The 27,748-nt window shown below is 31.5% G+C and overlaps 4 protein-coding genes across 4 annotated transcripts; 1 reads left to right on the plus strand and 3 right to left on the minus strand.

Moving 5' to 3' along the window:
* Positions 1-12,521: 12,521 nt before the first annotated feature.
* Positions 12,522-13,851, minus strand: HP6 (histidine phosphotransfer protein 6). Its single transcript, XM_022050910.2, has 5 exons — positions 13,656-13,851; positions 13,403-13,533; positions 13,115-13,258; positions 12,946-13,018; positions 12,522-12,832 (listed from the first exon to the last, which is right to left on the minus strand). The coding sequence occupies exons 1-5, from the start codon at positions 13,722-13,724 to the stop codon at positions 12,779-12,781; spliced, it is 471 nt and encodes a 156-aa protein (XP_021906602.1). The 5' UTR covers positions 13,725-13,851; the 3' UTR covers positions 12,522-12,778.
* Positions 13,852-17,000: 3,149 nt separating this feature from the next.
* FAD5 (fatty acid desaturase 5) lies at positions 17,001-19,313 on the minus strand. Its single transcript, XM_022050745.2, has 5 exons — positions 18,636-19,313; positions 18,328-18,468; positions 18,064-18,204; positions 17,502-17,608; positions 17,001-17,414 (listed from the first exon to the last, which is right to left on the minus strand). Exons 1-5 carry the CDS (start codon positions 19,200-19,202, stop codon positions 17,213-17,215), a joined length of 1,158 nt encoding a protein of 385 aa, XP_021906437.1. The 5' UTR covers positions 19,203-19,313; the 3' UTR covers positions 17,001-17,212.
* Positions 19,314-19,342: 29 nt separating this feature from the next.
* Positions 19,343-22,244, plus strand: PIFI (post-illumination chlorophyll fluorescence increase). The gene is made up of 9 exons (XM_022050746.2): positions 19,343-19,437; positions 19,614-19,833; positions 20,405-20,528; positions 20,628-20,712; positions 20,808-20,886; positions 21,154-21,267; positions 21,342-21,454; positions 21,603-21,713; positions 21,811-22,244. The coding sequence occupies exons 2-9, from the start codon at positions 19,728-19,730 to the stop codon at positions 21,925-21,927; spliced, it is 849 nt and encodes a 282-aa protein (XP_021906438.1). The 5' UTR covers positions 19,343-19,437; positions 19,614-19,727; the 3' UTR covers positions 21,928-22,244.
* A 401-nt stretch (positions 22,245-22,645) lies between these two features.
* On the minus strand, positions 22,646-24,931 carry LOC110821187 (phosphatidylcholine:diacylglycerol cholinephosphotransferase 1-like). Its single transcript, XM_022050922.2, has 3 exons — positions 24,252-24,931; positions 23,390-23,527; positions 22,646-23,267 (listed from the first exon to the last, which is right to left on the minus strand). Exons 1-3 carry the CDS (start codon positions 24,669-24,671, stop codon positions 22,944-22,946), a joined length of 882 nt encoding a protein of 293 aa, XP_021906614.1. The 5' UTR covers positions 24,672-24,931; the 3' UTR covers positions 22,646-22,943.
* Between the last annotated feature and the right edge of the window lie 2,817 nt (positions 24,932-27,748).

A 27,748-nucleotide genomic window follows, 5' to 3' on the forward strand; every position in this document is an offset into this window, starting at 1 on the left:
CGCAGTCCCCAGATTTCTTGAATTTTTCTACATAGATTAAACATGTTTCACGTACAAAAAAAATATCCTAAAAATCTATGATCGGTGTTAAAAATATTTTTTATCCAATTTCAGGATTCCGATATGGCAGTGCTGCCTTGCTCCGATGACGACGTTGCCGCCTGCTGTGGCGTTTTGCCTCATCCTGATCGTTTTCGGCCAGCTTTGACTGGTTTTGGCCGAATTTAGACGTATCTCTGCAGAAAAATACATCAGGGACTCTCGGTTGACCGAAAAAAATCAGAAAACTAAAACCCACCGGTGGTGGGGTTTACAGGTTTAAGGACTTCGTCAACTCTTTTTCGCGGTTGGGATTCCTCCTTCAGTCAACCTACAAAAAACAGAACAGTGAATACAATAATGAAAAAATCGTACGAAACAAGAACTAGGAACAGGCTCATTGGAGGATGTTGCAAGTTTTAGACCGCAATGGCTCCGTCGGGCTTTGCCTACAGTTTTCAACTCACTGTTCGTTTACTCTGATATGGCCACAGGAATGCTGGAAATCAAATTCCGAGCGGATAGAAAAATTTTTACCATTTTTGGCGATCGAAGGTGGTTCCGGTGCGGTGGTGGTCGGTAGTCAGCTTCCTTCTCTAGCGTTTGGTCCTTCTTCTCCGTCGGGGAGGAAAGGTGGCTGGCGGGTAGAGTTCAAGTTCCGTGTGATGCAAAATATTTATCTTTATCCTGCGTTAATCTGGGCTGCCTATTGCAATCGATCTTGTCCGTCTGATCACGTCTAATGAGCAAATAAATCTGAACCGTTCATCGTATTTGATCTCGATCGTTCAATCGCGCCTAAGGGAGAAACGGATCCAGACCGTCCACACACGCGAGATCGATCCTGGGCCGTCTGATTTCGATACACGGATCATCAATATGGCCCCCCGCATGGCACCGACGTCAGTGTGCCTTACCACGCAGCGCGCTCTGGTTCGTCCATATTGCTAACTGGACAGTCCTATGTGGCTGAACATTTTTATTTGTACTTTGACCTCCTGTTTCTAATTTTTCTTTCAAAAACATCCCTAAAACTAAAATTTTTATCCATTTTTTCCAAAATTATTTTCAATCTCATCCCTAATTTATGTTTTTCTCAAATATAACAAAAATTAATTTAATTTAATTTATAAAATATTTTTTATACATTTTTAAATTGCTAAAATTTATCTTAGGCCAATTTTTAGGCCATGGTATTATACCAACCTGTAAGACAAATATCCATATAACTTTTATTATTTCATATACAAGTGAGTAAAGTCAGTCATTCTTCCTTTTTACCTGTTACTGGGACTCTTGGGAATCCATAGGGATATCTTTATACTCGTGAACCTAATATCTAAATTTTTTAATTAACCCAGTCATCCTCATACTCTGTTCGGTAATGGACGCCAAACATACTATCACATCAATACCTCATCCGGTATGAGGGTGAACCATATCTCCCAAACCATTTATGGTATGGAACTTCTCAGCCCCCTCCAACTGAAGTAATATCCACAATAAGGACTCTCCATCTACCGAGCTCGTCTACCTTTTTTCAGGGTACCCAATAAGTCTTTCACATATAGATCCCCATCAACAAACAATCACCAATCGTCTACTAATATCTCATTTTATATTTGCATATCAATCAAATAGAATTTAAGCAAACAGTACATTTTTTATACCTTAACAATTAAGAAACATAATTATGGTCTATTTCAAATCAGTCAATCAGATAAAAATCATAAAAAAATAATCAATAATGAGGAAGTACTTAAATATAATAATTTAAATTATATGGCGGAACAATAAGCAATTTAGGCAGTATAAAAAAAATAAATAGATATATAGACGAGCTTAAAGCAATCGTACACTGACCAATTTTCTGTTTCCACTAGTGACCTGTAATTATTGTTAGAGTTTTTCTAATTTTTTACAAAACAAAAAATTAACAATTTATTAAATCTCCCTTTACCGTAACAAGGAATAGGGTGAGAGATTCTTAACCGAATCGGTATGTCAAAATGTTGTGCTACCCACTACGCCTCCTGACTGGCCCTGGGTTTCCTGAATTTTTTCTACAAAAATTAAAATATTTGTCATGTATCCAAAAATACTCCAAAAAACCTAAAATCGATGTTGAAAATTTTTTTCGGCCAATTTTAGGATTCCGGCACGGTAGAGCCATTGTGCTCCAGTTCTGGCTCCACCGCCCACGGTAATGGTTTGCTTTGGCCTAGTCCGTTTTGGCTAGTTTTGGCTGATTTTACACGTATTCCTATAAAAAATTATGTTAGAAAGCTTTGGTTGGCCAAAAAAATCAAAAAATCAAACCTACCGGCGGGGGTCTCCGGGTGCGGTGGCTCCGCCAATTCTCTTTCATAGCTGGGGTTTCTTTTTCGGCTAACCTGCATGGAAAGGAACGGTGAACACAATAGTCAAATAATCGTGTGAAACGAAAAACAGAAAGGGGGTCATCAGAAACGGTTTAAGGTTTTGGCTGCAGCGTCTCCATTGGATTTTGCCCGCAATTTTTGACTCACGCATCGTTTCTTTTGCTTCAATATGGCCACAGGGAGACTCAGAATTGAATTCCGAGCGGGAAGAGAAAAATTTTACCTTTTTTGGTGGTCGACAATGATTTTGGTGCGGCGACGACCGGGGGTCGATCCTCTTCTCCGACGAGGGTTGGCAGCTAAGTTTAGGTTCTCATGCGAATAGGAGTTTAAAACTCCTCTTCTCTTCGATCTGAGTTGTTTGTTTGTGTCGACGTTGAGCGATGAAGACTATTCAATGGTTTTTCATTTAGGCTGATAGCGTGGGCGAATCTGGACCATCCGTCATGATCCATCTCATCTATTCGATCACGTCTAAAGATATCTGGACCGTTCACACGCACGGGATGAGATATGGGACGTCGGATCACTGGGCACACAGATCGCTCGCGTTGCTTCTCGCGTGGTGCCGATGTTAGCGGGGTTGCCACGTGGCATGCTCTAATTCGTCGGGGCTCCTGACTGAATCGTCCCGCAGTCGAACTTTTTCTTTTTGCGTTTTAATATTCTGTTTTCAATTTTTCTTTTAAAAACACCATCCGAATTCAAAATTTCACCCTTTTTTTCCTAAATTTATATTCAATTTTGTCCTTAATTCATTTTTTCTCAAAAATTCTATAAAATTAAACTAAAATAAATTAAATGAATTATTTATATAATTCTTTTATAAATAAAATAATAAAAAAAATCATTCCATACCGATTTTCAAATCCAGGTATTACAAACACAAAGTAAAATAGAAGTTCATAGAGATGCAAAATTTACTTATTTATTATAAGATTAATCTTCATTAATTTTATATTTTTCAAACAAAATTTCATATATTTCATCAATTAAGTAATATGTATACATCACACATAACATAATTTTTTAATAACAATATACAATAAGGTATAGTGAGAACCGGACCCACAATTTCTTGTACGAAAAAAAGGTATTCACCATCTAAGGTAAAAATGTTTAGTTGATTATGTATGTTATGTTCTACCTTGAGAAACGACAAAATCGGAATATTGAATATTTTCCCTACGCAAACTCTAGGACCACCAAGTTAATGAGAAATCGTTAAAAAAAATTGAAGTAAAAAATAATCAGTATTTAAAGGTGTATTAGGGTTTTTAGATAATTATCTTTTCTAAATAATTGGCAAAAAGTCTTTATAGGGTGATGGAAAAAAAATAAACATTCTTTAAACTGCATAATTAAATTTGAGTCTGTTTGATTTTGAAAATTTAATCTCTACTTTCGAAAAAGAAAAACAAGAAAATAGAGAAAAATAGAGAGAGAGGGAGAGAGATGTTCTCGATAAAGAAATTTCATTATCAAGATCTTACATGCATGGCTGTCTAGAAACCGACATTGAAGTTTACATTCAAAAGAGATTCTCATTGTAGGGTTTATGATGTCGGTTATAATTTCATTTTTATATGCATCAAACAAAACTTGTTACAATATTCTCGCATTGGCATTGCGTGTGAACAAGTTAAACCTACACTTCTCTTTTCTTTTGGCATAGTCGGAATTTGATTTTCGATATTGTATGGGAGGAGTTGAGAGAGAGGGAATATCTTAAAAGCTGAGGAGACCAGCCAACCAAAGGAAAAAAAGAAAGCACCGGCAGACAAGCTTTTGTCATGCTCACAAAGGGACCAACTACTAATAGATTATTTCACTTTACCATGTATACACACACACACACACACACATATATATATTCATGATTTCATCATCTCATTTATGCATAGTTTTCACGTTCTACAAACAATACTAGCTATATATGTGTGTATATATACCTCCATTAAAAAAGAAAGTATGGTCAACCATGTTGCCCTATCATTTTCTTGTTTTTTATTCTTTTAACATGTGAGCAAATTGATACATGTCGACAGGGTACCCATAAATATCCAACCTTACAAATGTGAACACATTTTGCTGTATATTTGTGTATGTACGTATATACACATTCAGAAAAAGAAAATACATAATTATATATACAACCGATTATATTCATCTTGTGCAGCCAACTACTGCCACTTTGGTGCTTGTTCCTAGCGGTTCTGTCGTTGAGTGAATCATTCAGCCGCTTGGGTTCTTCGAGTAATGCTGGCATCTTATTGTATAATACATATATGCATTGCGTACATATATCCTTCAAAATACCTCCCTCTCTTTTCCTAGTTAAAGTAGTTTTTAGTAGTCGGATGAAGTAAATACTATTAACATATAGATATATATGTATATGTATCTTAATTTTTGTTTTAGTATATAGGTTGGTAGGAGAAGTTGAAATTTTTGCACATATAAGAATTGATGTGAAAAATACACAATAATAAATTTAATTTTTTCTAATTTTTTATTGAAATGATATTTTAAAAGTTTTGAAATGTGAAAATAAGAAAATAATAGAAGTCTAGTAACATATTTATAACTTACCAAAAAAATATAAGTTCAATATTAAAAAAATAATGGGTTTCATAATTACATACTGAAATACTTCGGGAAGATTAATTTCGGATATCGATGTAATGTTTATTATTTAATTAATATTATTAGCTTTTTTTAAAAAAAAAAGTATCAAAAATAATAAGCTTAAAATATAATATGTCACTACTATGTAAAAATATTCAAAAAACTACTTTTATTTTTAAAAAATGTTCAAATGAATTTTTTAATATTAATTTTTAGCCAAACATAATTCTTTTATTATATAAAACTAAAAACAATGCAATCGCAAGACCATTTCTTGCGGGGGGCTTTGCTGGTTAAGCATGATCTTAGCCCATGGTTCTGGGTTCGAGTCTTGGTAACAAAATCAACAAGCAAAGCAAACAAAGAAAGCCAAACGAGGTATTTAAAAATACCTTTTACTTGTGTAATTAAAGAAAAATTTAAAATGTCTTTTAATTTATTTACAATTAAATCTAAAATAATTTGGAATACTTTTTATTTTTACTTTTTTTACTAAGAAGAATTAATAGTAAAATTAAAATAAAGTATTTTTTTAATTACTATATTAAAAACATATTGGTTGATTATTAAGAAAAATGGAAAAGAGTGAATTTTTTTTTTAAATGAAATAATGCATTAATTAATTAAGCACAACAAAAATCTTATTAGGTAAAGTCTTCCAAGTATGAAAATGAGAAATAGAGCTTGTTACTCAACCGAGTTCGTGGGCTATTACATTACAGTCGCGTCTGGCCCAAGTGATCTTTATATTCGGTCATATTGTCAGTATCTCACGGCAATCAGGCACAATAGAACCATATTCTAAATCATCTTCCTCATTGTATGATAAAATATTATATTAGTGTATGGACATTAGACTTGGTGTACCATAAGCTGAATTGAATTTTTACATCCTAAAAATTCGGTTGCAAACAACGACTTACAGTTGTTCTTCAGGACTCCATTGAACACTATCAGTGCTGCTCCATCATAGCTGCGAATATTTTTCCCTTACTCTGCATCATAATGAGATGATGACATAAAAGCATCCACGGTGACAGAGTTAAATTTTTGTACTTTGTTTGATAGTAAAAAAAAAAAAAAAAAAAACTCGATAAGATATTGCAATAAATAGTGAGCATACATATTTTACATATAACTCATAAATTTTATTTTGAAAACAGTTATTTACTAATTCAGTTTCTAATTTATATTACGATTCAGTCTTAATAATTTTTAATTCGTAATTTGATCTTTAAATTTACAGTTTTTTTCAAACGTAATTTTAGTGAAATATTTTATGGATATTACAAAAAATCCTATTACTTAGGTTACAAAAAATTAATTAAAATATAATATTCTTAACTAGCACTATAAGTCTCTTTGTTTGTTATCAACTACATAATTTTTTAAAAAATAAATAAATTATTCTAATTTAAAAAATTGGCAAAAAACATAAATCAAGATTAGAAAATTAATTTTAAATATTAAATTATGATATTCTTATTCAGATTAATAATTTATTTCCGTTTTCAACTTTATTACTAAACAAATGGAAGCACCGACATCAATCCTCGCATGGTGCTTTGCTGGTTGAGTTGTCACTTAACTCAAGGTCCCGTGTTCGAGGGTTGGTACCAGAAGAAGAAGATGGAAAGAAGAAGAAACATAAGAAGAGTCAAAATGAGGTATTTTAAAATACCTTTTTATAATAAATAGTTTTTGTTTTCACTAAAAAAATTTCACAGTAAAATTTAGTTAACCATATTTATACATGTTTACATATATATATACATATGTTTAAATATATATATATATATATGTAAGCTGCCAGTTGTGCGGATCCAGCCCCGAGGTCTCAGTGGTTGAAGCTTTAGCCACGAGATGGAGGGGTCTCGAGATCAAAAGCAAGCATGGTGAAATTCATTTATAAAATAAGGTATTCCAAAATACCTTCTTTTTCTCTTATAAAATAAAATTACTAAAAATTAATTAAAGTCTTCAAATGCTGTTAAATCACATTATTTACATTAATATTAAAAAAAAAGGAGATTATAATAAATGATTATATCTATATCTATGTATACAACACCCAAAGTATCTGATTAGTTTATTTGTAATTCGTTTATTATCTAATTATTTTATATTTTTAAAAAAAAAACATAAAAAATAACATCTAATTTTTAATTTATTGTACCTATTATAAATAAAAAAAATTTGATTTCGTAAAAAAAACGTAATAAATTTATTAAAACTAAATTCAACTTAGTTATTGTAGTTTTTTTTATACACTAATGAGTTAAATTTTTAATTATGTTATACCAATTATTATAGTTAATTATCGTTAGTTTATAATACACTCATAAAATGATGAGCGTGAAATTTAAATTTATGACATTCAATTTCATCCAAATATAATATTTATTTCAAAATACAAAAAATAAAATTAGATTTTTAACTCGTTGTATCTATTTTAAATTAAAAAATATATATTTAAATTTCATGTAGAAATGTAACAAATTTATTAAGATTAAATTCAACTTGATTAATGTAATTTTAACAATACATTAATGAGTTAAATTTTTCGTTCTATTAGATTAATTATCATGATTGATCACCGTCAGCTTATAATATATTTATAAAATATTGAGTATAAAATTCAAAGTCGTAATCTTCAATTCTCACTCAAATCTAATATTTATTTTAATATTATCTCATTCTAACTACTATTATGTTTAAACGATATTCGGTGTTATTTTATACATATTTATTTTATTAAAAATGTTCGATTTAAATATTACCCCATTCTAACTCATATTATATTTAAAGAAATATTGGATGTCATTTTATGCATGTCTATATATATATATATTAAAAAATGTCCAACTTGACAAGTCTTTATAGATTTTATAATGTGGGTAATGAATTTTTTTTGGCAGAATAAAGCAATAAACTAATATTAAAAGTAATATGATATTTAACACATATATATATATATATGATGTATTTATTTAAAATTCCAAAAAATATTGATATAATTTTCTGAGCAGAAAAAATGCCGTTCCTCTCCTGGGTTTGGTGGCTAAAGAATTTTTCTTTAGGACATCAGATCTCGGGTTCGAGGAATGCCCATTGCCAGAAAGCATGAACTTTCTTTATAACCGAGGTATTCTAAAATACCTTTTAATTTATTTATTTTTTTTATAAAGGAAATTACCACATTGCTTATATCCATTAATGACTTTTTATTTAATTATAAAACATTTTTTTTTATAAATAAAACAATAATTTTTTAATTAATTTATTTTATTTCACCTAATTCATATTAATGAATACCTCTAAAAATTATAATATTATAATAATTTATATATAATTTAATTTTCAAAACTTTTATTCTTATAGTCTGTTTGGATGATGGTTCAATAATGATAGTATAATTTTTTCATAATTTTTTTTGTTTGTTTGTTTGCAATTCTAAAGATATAGTGTACTTTTTCGCTTGTTGAGTCGTGGTTCTCAAAACCATGATTTTTTTTTTCATTTTTTCAGACTACTGTTCGGTAGTTTTAGGATATTTTGATAATTTTTTTTTTTATATTTTTAATACTTTTTATTATTTACAAAATTATCTTTCATTTTAAATCATTCTACCCGATACTTTTCACACTAATAAACATTGCACATAACATACCATACCCAATATTAATGAACGATTCTTGCAAATTATCCGATCAAGCTCTTAATAATTCAATTATAATAGTTACTTAAGAAATTCCTTGAACTATGAATAATTATATTGAGTAGTGCGGAGGGTCGATCCTCGTACTTGCTTTGGGTGGTTAAAGCTTTGCTTTGCCCACTTCAAGTATGCAAGTTCGATGGATCACCACTTCCATGGTGTTTCCTTCTTGCCAAATTAATTAATTTCAATACCAAATGAGGTATTATAAAATACCTTTTTTCTTTAAAAAAATATATAATAAAAGAAACTAACAAAATAACACGTGTGTGTGTGTGTCTATATATATATATATATATACATGTATGTATGTGTAAATAACAAATAATGGGTATAAAATATTTTATTATAATTTCAAGTTTAATTAGTTAAATCAAAATAATTTTTTAATATAAAATTAATTATATATTTAGTTCAAAATAGATTTTTTGTGATTTTTTTTTTTTTTTTTGCCATTACAAACATGTGGTTGTTAAATTGAAGATAAAGAATAAAATTAATTCAATGATCTGTTGAATTTTTAAATTATTTATACTTTTTTGATATAAAATAAATGAATTTAGAGATATTAGCATAAATATATTTTTATATAAAAATAAATACGAAATTTATAATTTAATTAGTAAAAGAGGGAGAGTCTTGTGCAGCTCTTACCTGCTCTTCCGTGGGTTGACCACATGATCAGTCACGGAAGAGCACGGGTTCGAGACCTGGCACAAGCTAGTCCCAGATTTCACCCTAAAACCCAGTGACTATTAACTGAGGTATTGAAAAATACCTTTTCTTTCTAATTTTAATTTAAAATTTTCAAAGCAAAATGTAATTTAATTTTTATTTTCTGTATAAAATAAATATATGAATTGTACTAATTTATTTATATATTTCTATATTTTACTTGAATGATATACAAATATTTCAAATACAATATTTTTTTAATTGAAACCCGAAAATTGAAAAATAAATTTTTAAAAAAATGAGTATTCGGGTTCTTTTTTTATATTTTTATTATCATCTCCATAATTAAAATAATAATAATAATAAAATTTATTAAAATTATTTATTTTTTTTACTGTTATGATTTTTAAACTCTATATAAAATGAGCAAAATACAATTACTTTTTTTTATATAATATGCAAAAACACAATTTTTTAGACTTCAGTTCTTTTGAAAGTTTATATAGATATGTATGCTTACAATATGTTAATAAGATAATATTATATTAATGAAACAAACAAACATCAGTTCTCACACGGTACTACTGGTTCGGAGCCAGTATGATGACATTCAACTCCCGGGTTCGAGAACTGGTACGAGAGAGGAGAGAGAGAAGAAGAAATGGAAAAAAATTGATATATGAGGTATTTTAAAATACCTTTTTTTTTTAAATAAATTAAATATTGTTTAAATTTTTTTTTTTAAATTTTATAAATGCAATAAAAAAATTATTTATGATATATTGTATTGATAACCATGTTTAAAAATTAACGAGTAAGATTAATAGATCAGATATATGCTAATATTTAAATATTTTGAATTACATATTTGGAGAACAATACGCCTTACATAATTGTATATATAAAAAAAATGATACCTACTAAATGCAAAATGATAGTAAACAATTGAATCTTCTACATTTTCGCACATGTTGTCATTTGATTAATAATTTATTCTCATTCAAGCTTTTCATTATCATATTTTTTTTGCTAAATATATATATATATATTTTAGTTAGAAAAGAACCGACCCTTGTGCTTGCTGTGGGTGGTTAAAGCTTTACTTTATTCACTTCAAGCATGCAAGTTCGAGGGTTCTTCTGGAAATTAAACAAGCAATTTTATTAAAAATGAGGTATTATAAAATACCTTTTTTTTTTATTTAGATAATTAAATTTTAAAAATACAATAAAAGAAACTAAAAAATTACAAAAGGACATTTACATGATATTTATATATATAGATGTAAGTAATGATTAATGTAAATATAATATTTTATTATAATTCAATTAGAAAAGTGGTGTTTAGTTCCAAATTTAATTTCATATAATATAAATTTAAAGAAAAATAACTTTAGATTTTTGCAAGTACATTACATAATTTAGATAGGAAAATTTGATTATTCGTCAAATATATAAATTATTAAATTTTTATACACCAAATAATTTGAAATTAAAAATGAAAATACCTCTATATCAAATGCAATATAAATGTATATATATTTACATACAAAAGTTGTATTATCTTTATATCATAAAGTATTTTTTATTTTAATTTTTATTTTTTAAAGCAACATAAATGTAATTTTTTAATTAAAATTGTTTTATATTTCAAATATTTTTATTACCAGACGGCTTCTGTTCCGCACCCTGGGTTTGGTGGCTAATGTTTTTAGAGAACAGTTACCAGGTCACGGGTTCGAGCAACAGGCTGGACCAGACCATGCAAAACCTTATTCTTCTTACCTTAAAATAAGGTATTCTAAAATACCTTTTTCTAAAAAATAAAAGAATTAAATTTTTTTTTTTTAAAAAAAGGATATTGTATTTTACTATTTTTTAATAAAAAATTAAAATAAATATATAAATTTTTGTTTTAACCCGAACAAATTAAATTGAGTTTCAATAAAAATTTAAAATATATCAAGTATATTATAGTAGAATCGTAAAAACAGAATACGATCTTAATTGAAATGCATACATTTATTTCATACACTACGAAAATAGCAAGAAAAAATACATTTTATATATAAAAGAGACTATAATAGGAGATACCAATGTTTATGGTACAAAAATCTCTACAGAAATGGAACATGACCTACTTTTAAGTGCGGTTTGAACTATAAAATCTTTTAATCCACGTCTTCTATGATCTTACAATTGCTTAACGGGCTTCCCAATTGGGCTTTTTTGTCTTATTTTCACGGCCCACAACAAGCCCATTTCCTATCTAAGCCTCATCTAACATTCCATGGTGATTAATGGATATTGTAATTACACATAATTTAAAATTTAAAAATACTTAAAAACATAAAAATTATCCAAGTAATTATACATAATTCATTGCTAAAAATATAACATGTAATTTGACGGGTTCAATATCATACACTTCAAAACATTAGAATCGGATATCATTACCAATAATAAATTATAATTTAGTGTCATTTATTTATAAATTAAGTCTTAAAATATTAATTATTTTTAATTAAATGCTTAATATTTTGACAATTTTTTTTTTTGCCAAAATATATATTTAAATTTCGTGCATTAATATTATTATCAGTTTATCATTATTTATTAGAAAAAAGGTAAAAATGCGGTGAAAAGAACATTTTTGTTGGTAATAAAATTCAGCATCTAGCCCCAACTAGGAGACTATATATATATATATATATATATATATAGATTCATATGCTATATAAGCATATATTTACAGTCATATATATATATATATATAAAAACATATATGGAGAACCAATAAATTTTGACCATCAGCATCAACATCTTCTCCGTACAAACATCAATGCTAAAGTTGATTGATGGCAGTACTGATAATTTCTTACAAGTGCTTAAATGTGTCTCTTCACAAATTTTAATTAATTAATTATAATTAGTGAGAAAATTGCACAAGCTGATTATATTATAATAAGTGTGTAAGTATAATTTAATTATTGAAATATATAAATATTATTAAAAAATATTTTAATAAATTAAGTAAAAGCTATAGAATTCAGAACATGAACTGCCCACCTTTTACTTCGTTAAATTTCCCCCTTTAAGTACAATCAACCATACCAACCCTTCAAATTTCTAAAATTTAAAAAAAAAAAAGAAAAGAAGAAAATTTCTACATAAAAAGACAACCGGTAATAAAGGGTAATAGTCCCATTTTACGTAGTTAAAAATACTAATACATATATATGTATATATATATATATATGTATCTATAGATATAGCTAGGTAGCCAACCCCAACAAGGACAAAAACCCTTCGTTTAATTATCACTACTTTTATAGCATCTAGTTCTGCATTGGATATCTAACACCAGCTGCCAGTACTCTCTGCTGCTCTATCTGTAAATTAATTACATCCATTATAAGTAATGTCAATATATATTCTTCTTCTTATAAACATAATAATACTACAAAGACTACGAAAGAGAAAGAGGTAATTTTTGTTCATATACCTGGAAGAGTTCATGCAGTTTGTTTTTCAGGTAGCAATATTCATGTTCTAGCAGCTCCAGAGCTCGAAGACACCTATATAATCAAAACCCAGATGTTAAAACAACTCCTTTCGTATGGATATATACATATATGGGTAGTATAAATATATATATATGTGTATATATGTACCCAGCACGGTTGTTCTGCTCAGAAGCAGCACGAAAGGCAACGCAGACGTTTCTGACCCGCTTGGCACCGATGCTTGAGCTGCTTCCTATTAACTGATTTAAATGTATTCCCATTTTCTTGTAATCCGAGAATTCTCTATCCATCCTGTTCTCCATATTAAAATAAGTTATAAAAAGATGATCACCAAATATAATATATTGCGAGTGTGTGTGTGTATATATATATATATATATATATAACTGAATTCACGAGATATAACTGAAAGGAAAAGATGATGGAGATAATTACAGTAATGATCTGAAGTTCCTTAACAATTTCTCGGACTCATGAAAGTAGATATTAACAACCTCAGAAACAAAATTAGGAGAACTCTCATCTTCCAGCTGCTGCAGCTGCAAGAACTGCTCATCTAAAACTCCCTGCACAAACTCCAACTCATCACTAAACTAAAAACAATTAAATATCAAACATCATTGTTTAATTACTGATTGCAGAAATGAAAAAGAAGAAACTAGAAGGTGGTGGGTGAGAGGAACAGAACCTGGTGGAAGAGCAACGCGAGCAAACGGTTCATGTCTGCTCGCAACCGATCCGCACCCAAACCCAACATCCACAGAGGCAGACCCGTCTTGACTGATTCTATTTTTCAAAATTTCTTCCAAGTTTTTCTTTGTTCTTCTTCTCTTTTGGGTAATTCACCGTCTTTCTTGCAGGGTTTAGGGGTTTTTGACATGGGAATTTTCTAGCGGGAATAACATGAGAGTTTGAGTTCGAGCCTGCAACTATTTAAAGCATGCCCTTGACCCGTACCCATTAAATAAATTATTATTTTCCCACAAAACTTTTTGAAAATTCAATAAAGCCAGAAAATATTTTTAAATATAATAATATTAATTATTGAATGGTAACTAAACGCACGCGCGGGTGATGCGAGTGAGATAAGGGTTTCGAAAGGTGGGAGGGCGTGAGGTGGAGTGGGACCCAAATCGAGGTAAATGTGGGGTATCAACCGGACCAGCCCACAAAAAGGCAGAGAGGGAGAGGCGGAAGGGGGAGGGAGGCGATTACCTGCTGTGCCAGCACCCGGTGACCTCGCGTGCTGTCTTTTGCGACAGATTAGTGCGGCGTTAAACCCATTCGCGCGTCCGACAACTGCCTGCAGCCGGTGACATGTCAGTAAATAAAAATTTTTACCACCTTTTCGGTTTGATTATAAAATGAATTGTGGCCGTACCACCTCAATATTTCTCTGTTTAAATTTTCTCGAGAAAACTGCCTCATTTTTTCTCGGGAAAACTGCAGGGTTTATACTTAAATTTGTTTGTATCTGCTTTTAACTTCAAATGCCAAAAGAAAAGAAAAAGCTGCAGGAAGTATGGGGGCGGTGGGAGTGCCCGGCGAACAAGACTACTAACTGAGGTGATTGGACACGTGGCGAAATGGGTATTGGTTGCAGGTTTGTTTTGAAAAGAAGTAGTGAGAGCACAGGGTATGAAGCACAAAAATATAGGTCTGTGTGGTTGTATCACAGTGCATTATGGGAATCTATATCGACTATGTGTTTGGGTTTCAGCACACAAAAAGGAATATATGTATGTATGTATATATATATATATATATACATACATACATGTGTGTGTATGTAAGTGTATCTACATGATACTATTAACATTTGGGTTTACCTTTTTTCTAGTTCTTTGAACCATTTTTATTTTTTTTAATAATGACATAACCCTAAATTTAGCCTTAAATGAGCCTGTTTTCTTCTGGTTCTTAATATTATCCTCTCTCTCTCTCTCTCTCTCTCTATATATATATATATATTATATAGACACGGACAAATAAACATTATATATGAGGGGGAGACACGGAAATTCAGTGAATGTGGGAAAAGCTGTGAATCATTTGTTGAAATTATTTTACGAGCAATTGAAGGTGGTAAAGTGTGTGTGTGTGTATATATATATATATATATATATTTAATAGTGTGTATTTGTTAAGTATATAATTGATAATTATATATGTAGGAGCCATACTAGTCCAAGGGCTGAACAAAATACTCACCTAGAACATGGGTTAAGCATTATTTTAGATTCATTGATGAGAATCAGAAGCATGTTGATTATTTATATATATATATATGTATACGTATAATTACTTTATAATTAACAAATTAACCTCGATTTACTCATTTTAAAAGCATGCTCTCCATTGACGTAAGCTACACCCTTATCATATATGACTTAATTAATTAATTATGAATTCATTATAAATTTCTCCCTTTTCTCTCTTCGTGCTCTCTTATAGTCTTTTAATATATAATATATACACATCTCGACCCCCAACACAAATTGATCTTCACATAACTTAATTTATTATTTACATACTAATACATATTTTATTTATAATCAACCAAAAATAAAATTATATTGGTTCGAATTAAAGAATAAGAAAATGATTTGAATTTCATAGTAATAAAAAAATCAAAATACATAAAATGACATGAAATTTTACACGTAAAAAGAGTAAGTATTCCTCAAAAGTATAATTCTAAAGTTCCATTGTAGTTTCTAATGTACTAGAAAGGAGGAAATAGTACAAAGAAGAAGAGAACTAGAAAGCATGCTTTGGATTGATATGAGCAAATTGTACCAAAAGAATTCCTTGTTTATTTATGTCAAACACTTTTTGAAAGCGATTATATCCATATACTAACCCACGGGTGTGTGTATATATATATATATATAATCTAAAGGCTACCCTTCTATGTATATACCATGCTTATATGTGCTTCCATGCTTATTTACCATAACCTATATAAATTATATTTAATAAGAAAATGTTAATCATAGTTACCATGGTCCATTGTCTAGTTAAAAAGATTAAACCTTTTTTTTTATTTGGTTTAATCATTATTATTCCTTTTGTCACTATTGGCTTTGAAATTCCAAATGCTTTGGTGGGTTTAAGAGTTTGAAGTAACCCATTAAGTATGTTATTACCCTTTTTAACTCTCATTTACCCTATCAATATAGTCACTAGAGTAACACATATATATATATATATATGTGTGTGTGTATGTGTGTACATATAAAATTCAGGGAAGGACTCGATGCTCGAGATGCTTACATTTCTGTCCACTACTTGTTGTTTCATAGGGTTTCTGAAATTACAATGCCCTGATTTTTTGGACATTTGTTCATTCAAATTAAAAATCAATCATTTGAAAACTAGTTTACTATAATGATATACATTTTTCAAGTATTTTCCTCTTCATAATTATAGCTAGCTTAAATTTATTATTATAAATTTTAATAGGTTTAGCAATCCTCACATGATCTTATTATAGGAATAATTATTCAATTATTATTATTATTTTTACTTTTTATATCAATTATCATTTAGTAAATTTAAATAAATTTATTATATTTTTAATATAAAAAATTCACGATAGTTAATTTTTTTTAATTAAAATAATTATGATAAATAAAAAATTCAACCTACCCTTTTAAAGTCTTAATTATATTAATTATAATTTTGTAATTTTAAATAAATCTATTGTATTTTTTAATAAAAAAATATTTTAGATCAAATTTTTTAAATTTTAACAAATATATTATATTTTTAAATAAAAAAATATTCAATGACAGTTAAATTTTTTAATTACGACTATAAATAACTCAGTTACAATTTCATTATTAGGTTGGTTGCGTTGTAAATAAGGTTGGAATAGACTTTTAATTAGTGTTAAATGACTAAAATGCCATTTTATAGTATTTGGTTAAATATGTATTTTAATGTACAACATAATAGTATAATGAAGAGGATATTTTTGGATGTTGAGGGGCAAATTTGTCTTTTGGCAAAGTTTCCTAATAACCCTGACTTCGAAATAATGCCCTCACTCCTGGGCATGGAGTACTTATATTGGACTTTGAAGGGGCCACCATTATAAAAATACACCTGTAAATAAGTGCACTTCATAGACGGTAGAAATGATGAAGGAACAAGAAACAGATGAAGTTATTTCGTTGTATATATGTATATATATATCTGTGTATACATATATGTGTGTGTGTGTGAGATAGAGCAAGTCAATTAGGGTTCGTTAAAAGCCATTCGCCCTTTTTGAGCATCCGTTGGCAGCTTCACGTCCGTCGCTAATCCCACTGATTGAAGGAATTTTATAACGTACCATGTCATGTCCAGTTGCCACCATTCCAGCCCATGTCGAGCTGAGAATTCAAATGCATGGTGATTGTTATGCCAACCTTCCCCAAATGCAAGCACTGCAACCCACCTGTTCATTTATACATTCCCAAAATCAAGTTATATGTATATGTGTATACATGTAGACAGCTTGACACACAATTGTAAGAAATCATACCAGTTGTTCCTTGATAAATCACCAGTATTCCATGCTTGCCTTCCCCATACATGGCAGGCTGAGTTTACCAGCCAAGTGATATGGTATACCCAGACAATCCTCACACCCTGCAGTGCTCAACCATTTCATTTTCAACCCAATTTTCCACTTTTCTTCCATATATCATGTATGCAGCTCTAAATAGTAAAGGGTAGAATTGGTTTTTGGACCATTTGCACAGAAATGTCACGATTATCTCATTGATAAACATGGACCCAGTTAGAGATTTTGAGAAAGATAAGACTTTTCCTTATTGGTTCAAGGGTTGGGTTTTAAGATTTAAAAAACTTCAACTTCCTGCAACATGACAAGACCCACTTGTCCAACTCAAACATAGACAGGCCCACAAAGTGAATCAATGGTGTGAATGAACTTAACATGCACATAACGAAGAAGAAAAAGACTAGGCGATTGCTAAAGACAATCTACAATTGTGGCTCAAGACATGGTTGAGCTCTGAAGAACTTCATGTGGTTTAAGGCAAACACAATAAAAATTATGAAGAAAAAAAAAACTTCCTTACCATTCCCCAGACAATAAAGGGAAAGCCTCCCAAGAAGTAAAGAACTAATCCCAGAGCAGTTGGATGGAGAATGTAGGTATTTTGGAGGAACTTATAGAATGACTGTTTCTCTAAATCCCCAACATTGTTTGGTCCTCCACACTGAAAAGGAAAAAGAAAAGATCCATTCAAGAATGGCATTAGCATACCAATAGCATCATTTTAATGTGTTTGTCTGTCTCTGCGAATTGTTGAAAGGGAAGAAAATGGGGAAGATCAAGATACCCTTTCAAGAACAGAATTGGTATCAAAGAGCCAACTCATGTGACTAAACCAAAATCCTTCAAGAGGGCTATGTGGGTCTCTTTCAGAATCACAGAACTGGTGATGGTACCTATGTGTGCTCACCCAATCAATTGGGTTCCCCTGAAATCACCACACACACACAACAACAACAACAACAAGAACATATTATTCAATGAAAGCAAACTAATAATAAAAGCTGGCCAATGCCGAGCTCAAAATTTTAAGAGAAAGCAAGAAGAAACAAAAACCATTTAATCCCAACTTCAAAACTCAGAAGGGCAACTAACCTGAAGAGCTTGAACTCCACAATATGCAAAACAGTACTCAAGCCATTTTGGCAACTTAAAGCTCTTATGAGAAAGATTCCTATGAAAAGATAAAGTAATACCCAGAAGTCCTGTTACCACATAAAGCCCAAAAGCAACCCAAAAAGCAGACCAATTGAATTGGAATGGTGCAAAAAGAGACAGCAAATGCATCGCCAGAACAACACCGGCAGTGCCTATATCCAGTGAATTCCACCGCCTTCCCAAAAACACATTCCTTTTTCTCTGCACCACCACATCTGATAACAGGATTCTCCTATAACTCCCCACCTCTGGTTCTGGTTCTTTGGCTTCTATTGACACCCCATTTGCCCTTACCACCACATTCCGCTTTTCACTTCTATTCAAATTACCAAACAAACTCGCATTCAGTAGTCTCTGTTTTGTGTTGGATTGATCGGGTTTTGCATTATGGTAACTCAAATTCAGAATAACCTTACTGTTAGGTCTAGTTGTATGGTAAGAACGTGAAGACAAAGACGAAGGCTTTGGTTTCGTTAATGGGGTTGTGGTCAAAGATGAAGCCATAGAAGGAAATGGGTTGTTCTCTTTGTGGGTTTTTAAGAACGTAATGGGTTTATACAGGCCTTTATATATACCAAATCACAAACAGTCAAATTTCTTTCTTGTTATTTTGTGGGTAAGCTCTTTAACGGTACTGTTGCGTTATTCAAAACATGTGGATTGGACCTGGAGAGAGAAAGAGAGGGGATAAGGCGGTGCAGTTTAGGGTTTTTGGGTCTTCTTCAGATTTGCATTTTGGGTATGGTGCAATCAGATCCAGATATTTTCTCTTTTAGGGATATTGATTTTTCTCAAACTTGATTTTTCTCAAACTTCCTTTTTATTTTTTAGTTTTTTTTCTTGTTTTTTTCTGCTACTAATTATCTGTCCCGATATTTTTATAATTTCTCTTCTTTGTGGTCGCTTTTCTTTCAGAGCTCCACTGGACTAAAAACTCTATTTATCTCCAAATCAATACTATTTCTGGAAGTAACTCTCTCCCATCTCCCTCTCTAGGAAGTTAAAGCAGAACTTGAAGAAGTTCCATTAATGGCGGCGACAAGCACGTCAATATTTGCGTCTTCCACGCGGCCTTTATCGGCCACGAAGTATAATTCCACTGGAAAAGCAAACCCATCTTTATCAACCGCACATGGTGAGTCTCTTAGATTTCTGCCATCATCTCTTCCAATTATATACGTTTCTCCTGTTGTCGGCTCTTCTTGGAGTCTTCTTCATAAAATTACTTGGCTCTCAGGTTTTGAAATGATTGTTATGCACGTATTTGGAATTGGGAAATTCCCATTTGTGTTTTTTTGTGAACAAATTCTAGTTGGATAAGGTCACAAGAGCTTGCTGGGTGAAGTTTTTTTCTTTAATTATTTTTTTATAATTAGTTCCTTAGGAAACCCATTTGGAATATGGTGTTATATATGTTCATCATACCAGAACAGTAGTCTGTCAAGTTCTTCTCTTTTAATTTGGAGGTCGAAGATGAAATTAAACTTCTGCTGAATCCCGTTTTAGTAGTGGTAGTTAGCTGATCAAATTCCTTGCCATCATTTTCCTCTGCAGTGTTTTACCTATTTGGTTCGTCCATGATTGTATCTCCAGTTAAATTTATCTATCAGTAGGACACAAGTCATTTTGCTTGAACCTTGCCATGGAAAGTAGCAAGAGATTTCTTGAAGGCTAAAAAATGAGTAACATATACTCTTATAATGCAGTTAGTAGCTTTATGGGCGCTTCATTGCGAAGGAGTTCTCTGAAAAACAAGAAATTAATCAGAATTAGTGGAACAGTGAATGCTGCCGCAACTGTCACAATACCAACTTTGGAAGAAACTAAAGAGTAAAAACGATTCCCACTTCCAAAAATTTCGGAATGCAAAGAATGACATCTGATTCATTTCCAAATTTCCTGTTATTTAACGTAGATATTTGTTTGCAGGTACGCACTTCCTTCCTGGGCTATGTTTGAACTGGGAAAGGCTCCTGTATATTGGAAAACCATGAACGGTCTTCCTCCAACTTCTGTAAGTATGGAGCTGCCACATTGTTCATCTGTGAACACACACGAATTCACAGACAGAGAGTTCTAAGAGAAAATGTTAATTGTGAACTTTGACAGGGAGAGAAGTTGAAGCTTTTCTACAATCCAGCTGCAGCTAAACTTGTTCCAAACGTAGAATACGGGATTGCTTTTAATGGTAATTTCTATACACTTTATCTGAATCTTACAATGAGAATTCAACTGACTTGATTTTATATTCAGTTCTATGCGCTATAATATATTCTTTTAAAATGTTATGATATTATACTACATAGTTTATTCTTCAATTGACTTGTGAATTGCAACCTCTACTGATATCTTGAGGGTGGACTGGAAGTGATGATTGCGCTAGCAGCTGTTTCTGGTTTTCTGGCTGGCAATGAGGTTTTATCATTATTAATTTTCTGTGTTATGTTCTTTGCAGGAGGTTTCAATCAGCCCATCATGTGCGGTGGTGAACCAAGGGCAATGCTTCGGAAAGATAGAGGCAAAGCTGACACCCCGATTTATGTTATCCAAATATGCGTTCCTAAGCATGGTTAGTACCATATCAGAAATAAACTTGTTTCTTGTGATATTAAATTCAGTTCTACAAGTGCTTGTACCTTGCAGCCCTGAACTTGATCTTCTCATTCACAAATGGGGTTGACTGGGATGGTCCTTACAGACTGCAGTTTCAGGTCCCTAGAGCTTGGCGAAACAGACCAATTGAATTCTTCAACCAGGTAGTAAGGGACAACCATCTACTAGTGTAGATTTTTCAGGCCCGGCGAAACAGACCTAGGGCTTGGCACATTCAATTACTTAATTATGGACTAGAATCATTTTTTGTTGAGAGAGTATACAAGTATTTGAAATTGGTCCTGTTGGCAGGGTCTGGCTGAAGAATTGAGTAAAGAAGGTGCCTGTGACAAAGCAATCTTTCCCGATACAAACGTTGTGATCACAAGATGTGCTATGATCGGTAACTTAGCAGTTGAAGGAGTAAGTGAACTCTGTCCTCCAACTTGTTAATAAGCTCTTCGTTTCCTTTATAGCTTAGCTTTTAGATTCAAATCTGAACAATGGGAAATCTTCTCAGGGTGATCGTTGCAATCTTGATCTCGTTCTTGGATGCATGGATCCTAATTCGTACTTATATAACCCACTGGCAAACGTAGATGATGGATCCTGCCCGCTTGAATCTGATTCCGAGTAGAGCTTCAAACTCCACATCGAAAAATCTTATACACCCGCAAAGCCTGCAAGTACACAACCTAAGATTGTGAAACTGCTGCTTCCCCCAACAATATTCAATTGGGGAAAATACAAAAACAGAGCTATTGTAAATTGGGTTAAAAGGTGAATATCTCAATACATGTCAAGAATGGTTCATTGCTCCATTCTGATGTATAAATAAATCTCTTTTTTACTTTGTAGTTGTGAAACTTAAAATGCAGATCATACATATATATATATGTGTATGTATATTTGAAGTGAAAGGAATTGAAAGTTGGCACATGACACATTTAGATAGCTGTCAAATGTCATCAAAGTTATTTCTCATTAATTTCAGGGGCCAGCCTGATATTAAATTCTTAACACAAGATTACTTATATTATCTTATTGACCAAAAGATCATTCAATAATTTTGGTAGGGTTGTTAAACCTTATGCATTTATTTACTTAATTTAGGTTATAAGATAACCTTTTTCTAAAATTATTTATTAAGAAGAATTAGATTTATATATTTATTTTATATATAAAGTGATAAATTTTATATAAATTCGAAAATTTTTAAATAAAAAATAAAAATTTTAACTAGTAGACAATAACATTGTCGGCGACCATCTTGTTTGTTTACGAATTTCTTCCTCATTTTATGATAATCCAATCCAATGACTAAGACTCGGTAAAGATTAAATTAAGAACGTTAATAACAAATTAATAAACTTTCGATTCATTAGTTTTTTTTTTGTCATTCATTATAAACTCTCAAAAAGTACAAAAGAAAAAAAGAAATTAAGCCAAACATTCTATAAATGGTATTCACTCTTACCCTGCATCTTAAACTAAAACCAATAAATCAAATTACAAAGCAGAATCAATGGCTGCTTAGAAATAAGAAAAATGAAACAAGACATTTTACAAAATCCTTTTTGCCTTCTTCTTGTCTTTTCTTTTCCTTTTCTTTTTGGCTTTCTTGCTTCATAAGAATGGAGCATTTACCTATGGCTAAGTTAACAAAGCCTGTTTTAAAGCATTACTAGAAGCAAAACCATTTTGTCTTGTTTTGGTTTCTTCATACTTACCAGCTAAAGAATCAAATAGAAATCCAGCACCAAACCCAACTGCCAAATCAATTGTGTAATGTCCTCTTGTTCCCAGCAATCTTACAGCTTGAAGCACATTCAGCACATCAAACAAACATGCCATTTCCCATCTCTTCATCCTTCTCATGTCAAGAGATGCAATCACCGATCCTGCTACATGACCCGAGTAAAACAAAAAGAAAGACACGTTCCCTACCGGAAAATCCACTCCCGACCCCAAAAATCCCTGCACAATTTCAAATCTCACCCACTTCAGTATGTTCGAATATAAATTATTATGTCATCTGAACTACATATTAGTCGTCTTTGTAAAAGCTTGTATCGAAATGATTAGTTGGAAAAAGAGACCTGGGGTAATGGAAGCTGTGTTGAATAACCAAGAATCCCTCGACAAGTGAACATGAAGAGAGCCGAGATTGTGGCTCTGGGTCGGCCTTCGATCAGCCAAGTCCATAGAATATAGACTGTTTGCATACCAACAAACACCTAAAACCAAACAGACTAAATCACCACAAATTGACTAAACGACATTGAATCTCACCTGTCATTCCATGTGCAGAAACACAACCCCACTCAACTCCCTCTATCTCACTCTCTTTAATTGCATATCTCTCCACTCTATCCTCTCCTCCAATATCAATTGAAAATGCTTTATGTATCTGACCACAAAATTGGAAAAAATGGAAAAAGAAACAAAACCCAGATCTGGAAATTCATAAAATCAAGTTCAGTACCTATAAACTATAAAGAAACCAAAATATGAAATGCAATTTTTTGCTGAATGAATATGGAAGTACGCAGATAAGAAAAGATAAAATCAGCAAGTAAAAATCTTTATCTACCTCCCCCTCGGTTCTTTTTCTTTTTTCTGAATGCACATTAAACCCACATGCCAAACATAAAAACCGAAGATCAGAAATCTGCCCTAACAGTAACCCATTTGAAAATCAAAAGCAAAATGTTTTGGTAAAAACAAACCCAGATAAAAAAAAAAATAAAATCAATAAGTAAAAATCATTTCCTCCCTCCCCTCTGCTTTCTTTTTTTTTTCCCCGGAACTTCCATCAAACCCACATAATAAATGCAAAACCCAAAGTCAGAAATCTGGCCGCATTGAATCACAAAGCTTGAAAAATTAACAGCGAAATGTTCTGCTGAAAACAAAATACAAAAAGGCATACACAAAGGCCAAGTACGATATGAAGAGTACCGTATTAAGACCAGCCAATAGAGTATTAAGCTGAGGCGAGGAAGCCAACACGTGATGAAGGCGGCGCGTGGCTATAAACCCAATGTCAAAAGGCGGAGAAGACGGTGGCACCATGTGGAGCGTGTACTCCACGCCCATGAAAAACAACAACCCCAAGGCAAACACAGAGGGTATCCAATGGTAGATAGGAACGTTCAAGATATCCCGTAATGTCCAGGTCATGAAAGACGCCCTAAGGGGAGCCCCACCACGAACGCCGCCGCCGCCGCCGCCACCACCGTGGCCATTGACATAGCCGTTCATCTTCTTGCTGGGCATTGGACGTCCAGAGCGGGAAACGGGATGCGGGTGGATGGGGTTGACGGAGTCAGATTTAGGCTTAAGTTCAGGCCGGCGACGGAGCAGGGAGGTGGCGTCCATGTCGGATGAAGACGACGGAAGAAGACATGGAGAAAAGGGCGTGGAGGGTGCTATAAATCATTTGAGGGAAAGGTGGGTGGAGTTTCCAAAGAATTGTTGGTTGGGAAATGAAGACGAAGACATAGCAGCAGAGGAGGAGTGAGAATTTTTGTTTTGTTTTTATTTTCTTTCTCGTTCTTAATTTGGTGGGTTTCGTAGAGGAAATTGGAAACGCGATGTGGGAGAGGAAGAAAATCGGTGGTTTATGAAAAATGGAAACGCGTTGTTCGTGTTTCAAACTTTAATAATAATTAATTTATTTTCATATTAGATCTACATATTTCCTTATTTATATAATTTATTTATTTAAACATTTAAAATTTACTAGAGAATCCAATATTTATTTTTTTGTTAATTACAAAAATGTTTTTTTATTTTATTTTATCTCAATTTTAATTTTGTCTGTGGTACTTTAATTTAAAATATAATATGGAGATGGCATGGAAAATATAAATCAATTAAATTATTAATTTTAAAAAATTATAAAATATTAGATGGGTGATTGTAACGTTGAAATATCAAAATAATGTTATTGTAATTAAGTCAATTTTATGTAATAAATTATATATATTTTTTTAATGGAACTTTGTCTTAAGGGATTAATCTTCCAAACAATATTATAAAAATTATATCTAGTGAATAAAATACTCTTTAGTTTTAATCACCTTACTATATATAAATCACAAGTTGTACATAAAAATATATCACTATACTCTAAACAACCTTTAGTAATAATATATTTTTAAATAATCGTCAAACAAGATCTGATACATTTGGCACCACAAAGAGCATGCCATATTCTCTTCCAAGCCAATATTGTGGCCGAGGATCAAGATTGGCCATTTCTTGAGCCAAACTCTATAACAATTTCACAATATATTGACCATTTTTGGACCACTTTCAAGTAAGTTTATTGAGAAGTAAATACAGACTAAGAAGGATACTTACAATAAGTTGTGGGATAGTCAATGGGAGTAAGTTTGTTATCAAGATAATATTTTAGGTAATAGAAAGTTGAATGATCAAATTAGATACTTTTATGAACCATGACAATATATATACTGATACGAGGTAGACTCTTCAGTTATCAAAAGAGCCAATTATCTAACCAAAGATCAATACTTCACCTGTTATCTATCTTCTACTGCAGCCCATCCTTCAATAGCTCATAGTTGGCTAGAATATTATGCCAAGAGTAACTCCAGCGAGAACTCAATTGTGCATTACAAAAATCCTCTCATTGGAATTATTTAACATGTAATAATTTTTTGAATAAAGAATTTGAATATTAGAATAGTCTCTAAATTTGTTTTGTTATCATTATTTATTAAAGTTGTGAAAATCACATACTGACCTCATGTCTCTTTTCAATCAGACTAACTGGTGAATTTTATATTGATCTCCTTTTTTCTACCGAAATCTTGAAATGAATTATTCTAATTGCAAGCAAATAAATTTTAAGTGTGTATCTTTCATATAATTCATAAAATGTATAAATTTTTATTAAAAAAAAAATAAAATAACTAATGTTGAAAACACACAGTATATTTTTTAATAAAATATATTGATTTTCGTTAATTTTATTTTTTAATTGAAAAGTTTGAAGATTTACTTTCTTTCGTTTTCTTTCACCGCTAATGAAAAACATAGCCTAAACTATGTTCGAATTAGAAGAAAATAGGAATTAAAAGGGAAAAGACAAAATATTAATAAATTTTCAAACTTACCTAGCTTGGTAAAAATATTTTAACCTACCTATCATATTACCCTATCCAACTACTAACCGTAGCCTTCTTCTAGTGTATCAACCACTTACTCAGTCTTGCTAAATTATCTATATAGATGAGTTGGTAAGATATTAATTGATTCTAGTTTAAATCTTAATTCTATAAAATAATAATATAAATATATAATGTAAATGTAATAAAATTTTAAACATAAATTATAATTTTAAATTTAAATTGATTGTATTTACATTTTACTACTAAGATCATTTAAACACTAAACTATAATTAAATTTCATATATTAAATAATTAAAATAAAAAAAAATTGATTAATTTTAACAATAATGATTGTAATACCCGGGCCAAAAATTTGATCCGGAATTAATTTTAAAATTAAAAAATATGTATAAAAATATAATTTTTTAATTTATAAATTTTTATTTAATATAAAATTAAGAAAAAATAGGTGGAGGATAAAATTGAAAATAATTTTGAAAAAAATAGGTGAAAATTTGGGTTCGATGGGTAATTTTTGAAAGAAAATTTAGAAATGAGGGGTCAAAACGTAATTAAAAAAAATTACACTATGTAGGACCACTCAGTCAGTAGTCTCGACGAACTAGAGTACGTCGCGTGGTAAGGTATGCTGACTTGGTGCCACACAGGAAGCCACGCAGATAATTTGCATACCTACGATCGGACGTCCTAGATGCGTTCCCGCATGCGTGGACGGTCCGGATCCGTTCCCTCTTTAGGCATGATCGGATGATCGCTATTAAATGCGATGAACGGTTCAAATTTGTTCCATCTTTAAACATGATCGTACGGTCGAGATCAAATTATGATGAACGATATAGATTCATTTATCCTTTAAAGGCGATTGGACGGTCGAGATCAAATGCGATGAACGACCCAAATTTAAGGAAGACAGGTATAAATATCTCACTTCATACCGAACCGAACCCAAATCCTAGTCACTAGCCCCCTGCAGAAGAAGAAAAATCAGTCACCGGAGAAGAGAGCCGACACCGTGCCAGATCCACTTTCGATTGTTAAAAAAGGTAAAAAAAATTTTTACTCGCTTAAAATTTGATTTTGAACACCCCCATGGCCAAATCGGAGCAAAAGGATTGGCGGATGAGCCGAAAACTGCGGGTAAAGCCCGTCGACGTCGTCGCCCTAGAAAAAATAAAAAATCGCCTCCGATGAGTCCCTTTCCGATTCCCGTTTTGTGCAATTTTTTCACAATTATGTTCACCATTCTGTTTTCTACAGGTTGACAGAAGAAAAATGTCTAGCCACAAAGGTGAGCC

Source organism: Carica papaya, chromosome 5, assembly GCF_054855325.1.
Source record: "Carica papaya isolate Zhongbai chromosome 5, ASM5485532v1, whole genome shotgun sequence".
Classification (NCBI taxonomy): domain Eukaryota; kingdom Viridiplantae; phylum Streptophyta; class Magnoliopsida; order Brassicales; family Caricaceae; genus Carica; species Carica papaya.

Excerpts from the sequence above, each read along its gene's own strand:
- HP6 (XM_022050910.2), bottom strand. The coding sequence starts at position 13,724 with ATGTTGGGTTTGGGTGCGGATCGGTTGCGAGCAGACATGAACCGTTTG. Across the intron at positions 13,534-13,655 it reads TCGCGTTGCTCTTCCACCAG|GGAGTTTTAGATGAGCAGTT; the intron begins GTTCTGTTCCTC and ends GAGTTTGTGCAG. Across the intron at positions 13,259-13,402 it reads AGGAACTTCAGATCATTACT|GATGGATAGAGAATTCTCGG; the intron begins GTAATTATCTCC and ends TATGGAGAACAG.
- FAD5 (XM_022050745.2), bottom strand. The coding sequence starts at position 19,202 with ATGGCTTCATCTTTGACCACAACCCCATTAACGAAACCAAAGCCTTCG. Across the intron at positions 17,609-18,063 it reads CCTTTATTGTCTGGGGAATG|GGTGTGAGGATTGTCTGGGT; the intron begins GTAAGGAAGTTT and ends TGAGCACTGCAG. Across the intron at positions 17,415-17,501 it reads GATTTATCAAGGAACAACTG|GTGGGTTGCAGTGCTTGCAT; the intron begins GTATGATTTCTT and ends ATAAATGAACAG.
- PIFI (XM_022050746.2), top strand. The coding sequence starts at position 19,728 with ATGGCGGCGACAAGCACGTCAATATTTGCGTCTTCCACGCGGCCTTTA. Across the intron at positions 19,834-20,404 it reads ATCTTTATCAACCGCACATG|TTAGTAGCTTTATGGGCGCT; the intron begins GTGAGTCTCTTA and ends CTTATAATGCAG. Across the intron at positions 21,455-21,602 it reads CAATTGAATTCTTCAACCAG|GGTCTGGCTGAAGAATTGAG; the intron begins GTAGTAAGGGAC and ends TCCTGTTGGCAG.
- LOC110821187 (XM_022050922.2), bottom strand. The coding sequence starts at position 24,671 with ATGGACGCCACCTCCCTGCTCCGTCGCCGGCCTGAACTTAAGCCTAAA. Across the intron at positions 23,528-24,251 it reads TATTGGCTGGTCTTAATACG|GTGTTTGTTGGTATGCAAAC; the intron begins GTACTCTTCATA and ends GTTTGGTTTTAG. Across the intron at positions 23,268-23,389 it reads CACAGCTTCCATTACCCCAG|GGATTTTTGGGGTCGGGAGT; the intron begins GTCTCTTTTTCC and ends GAAATTGTGCAG.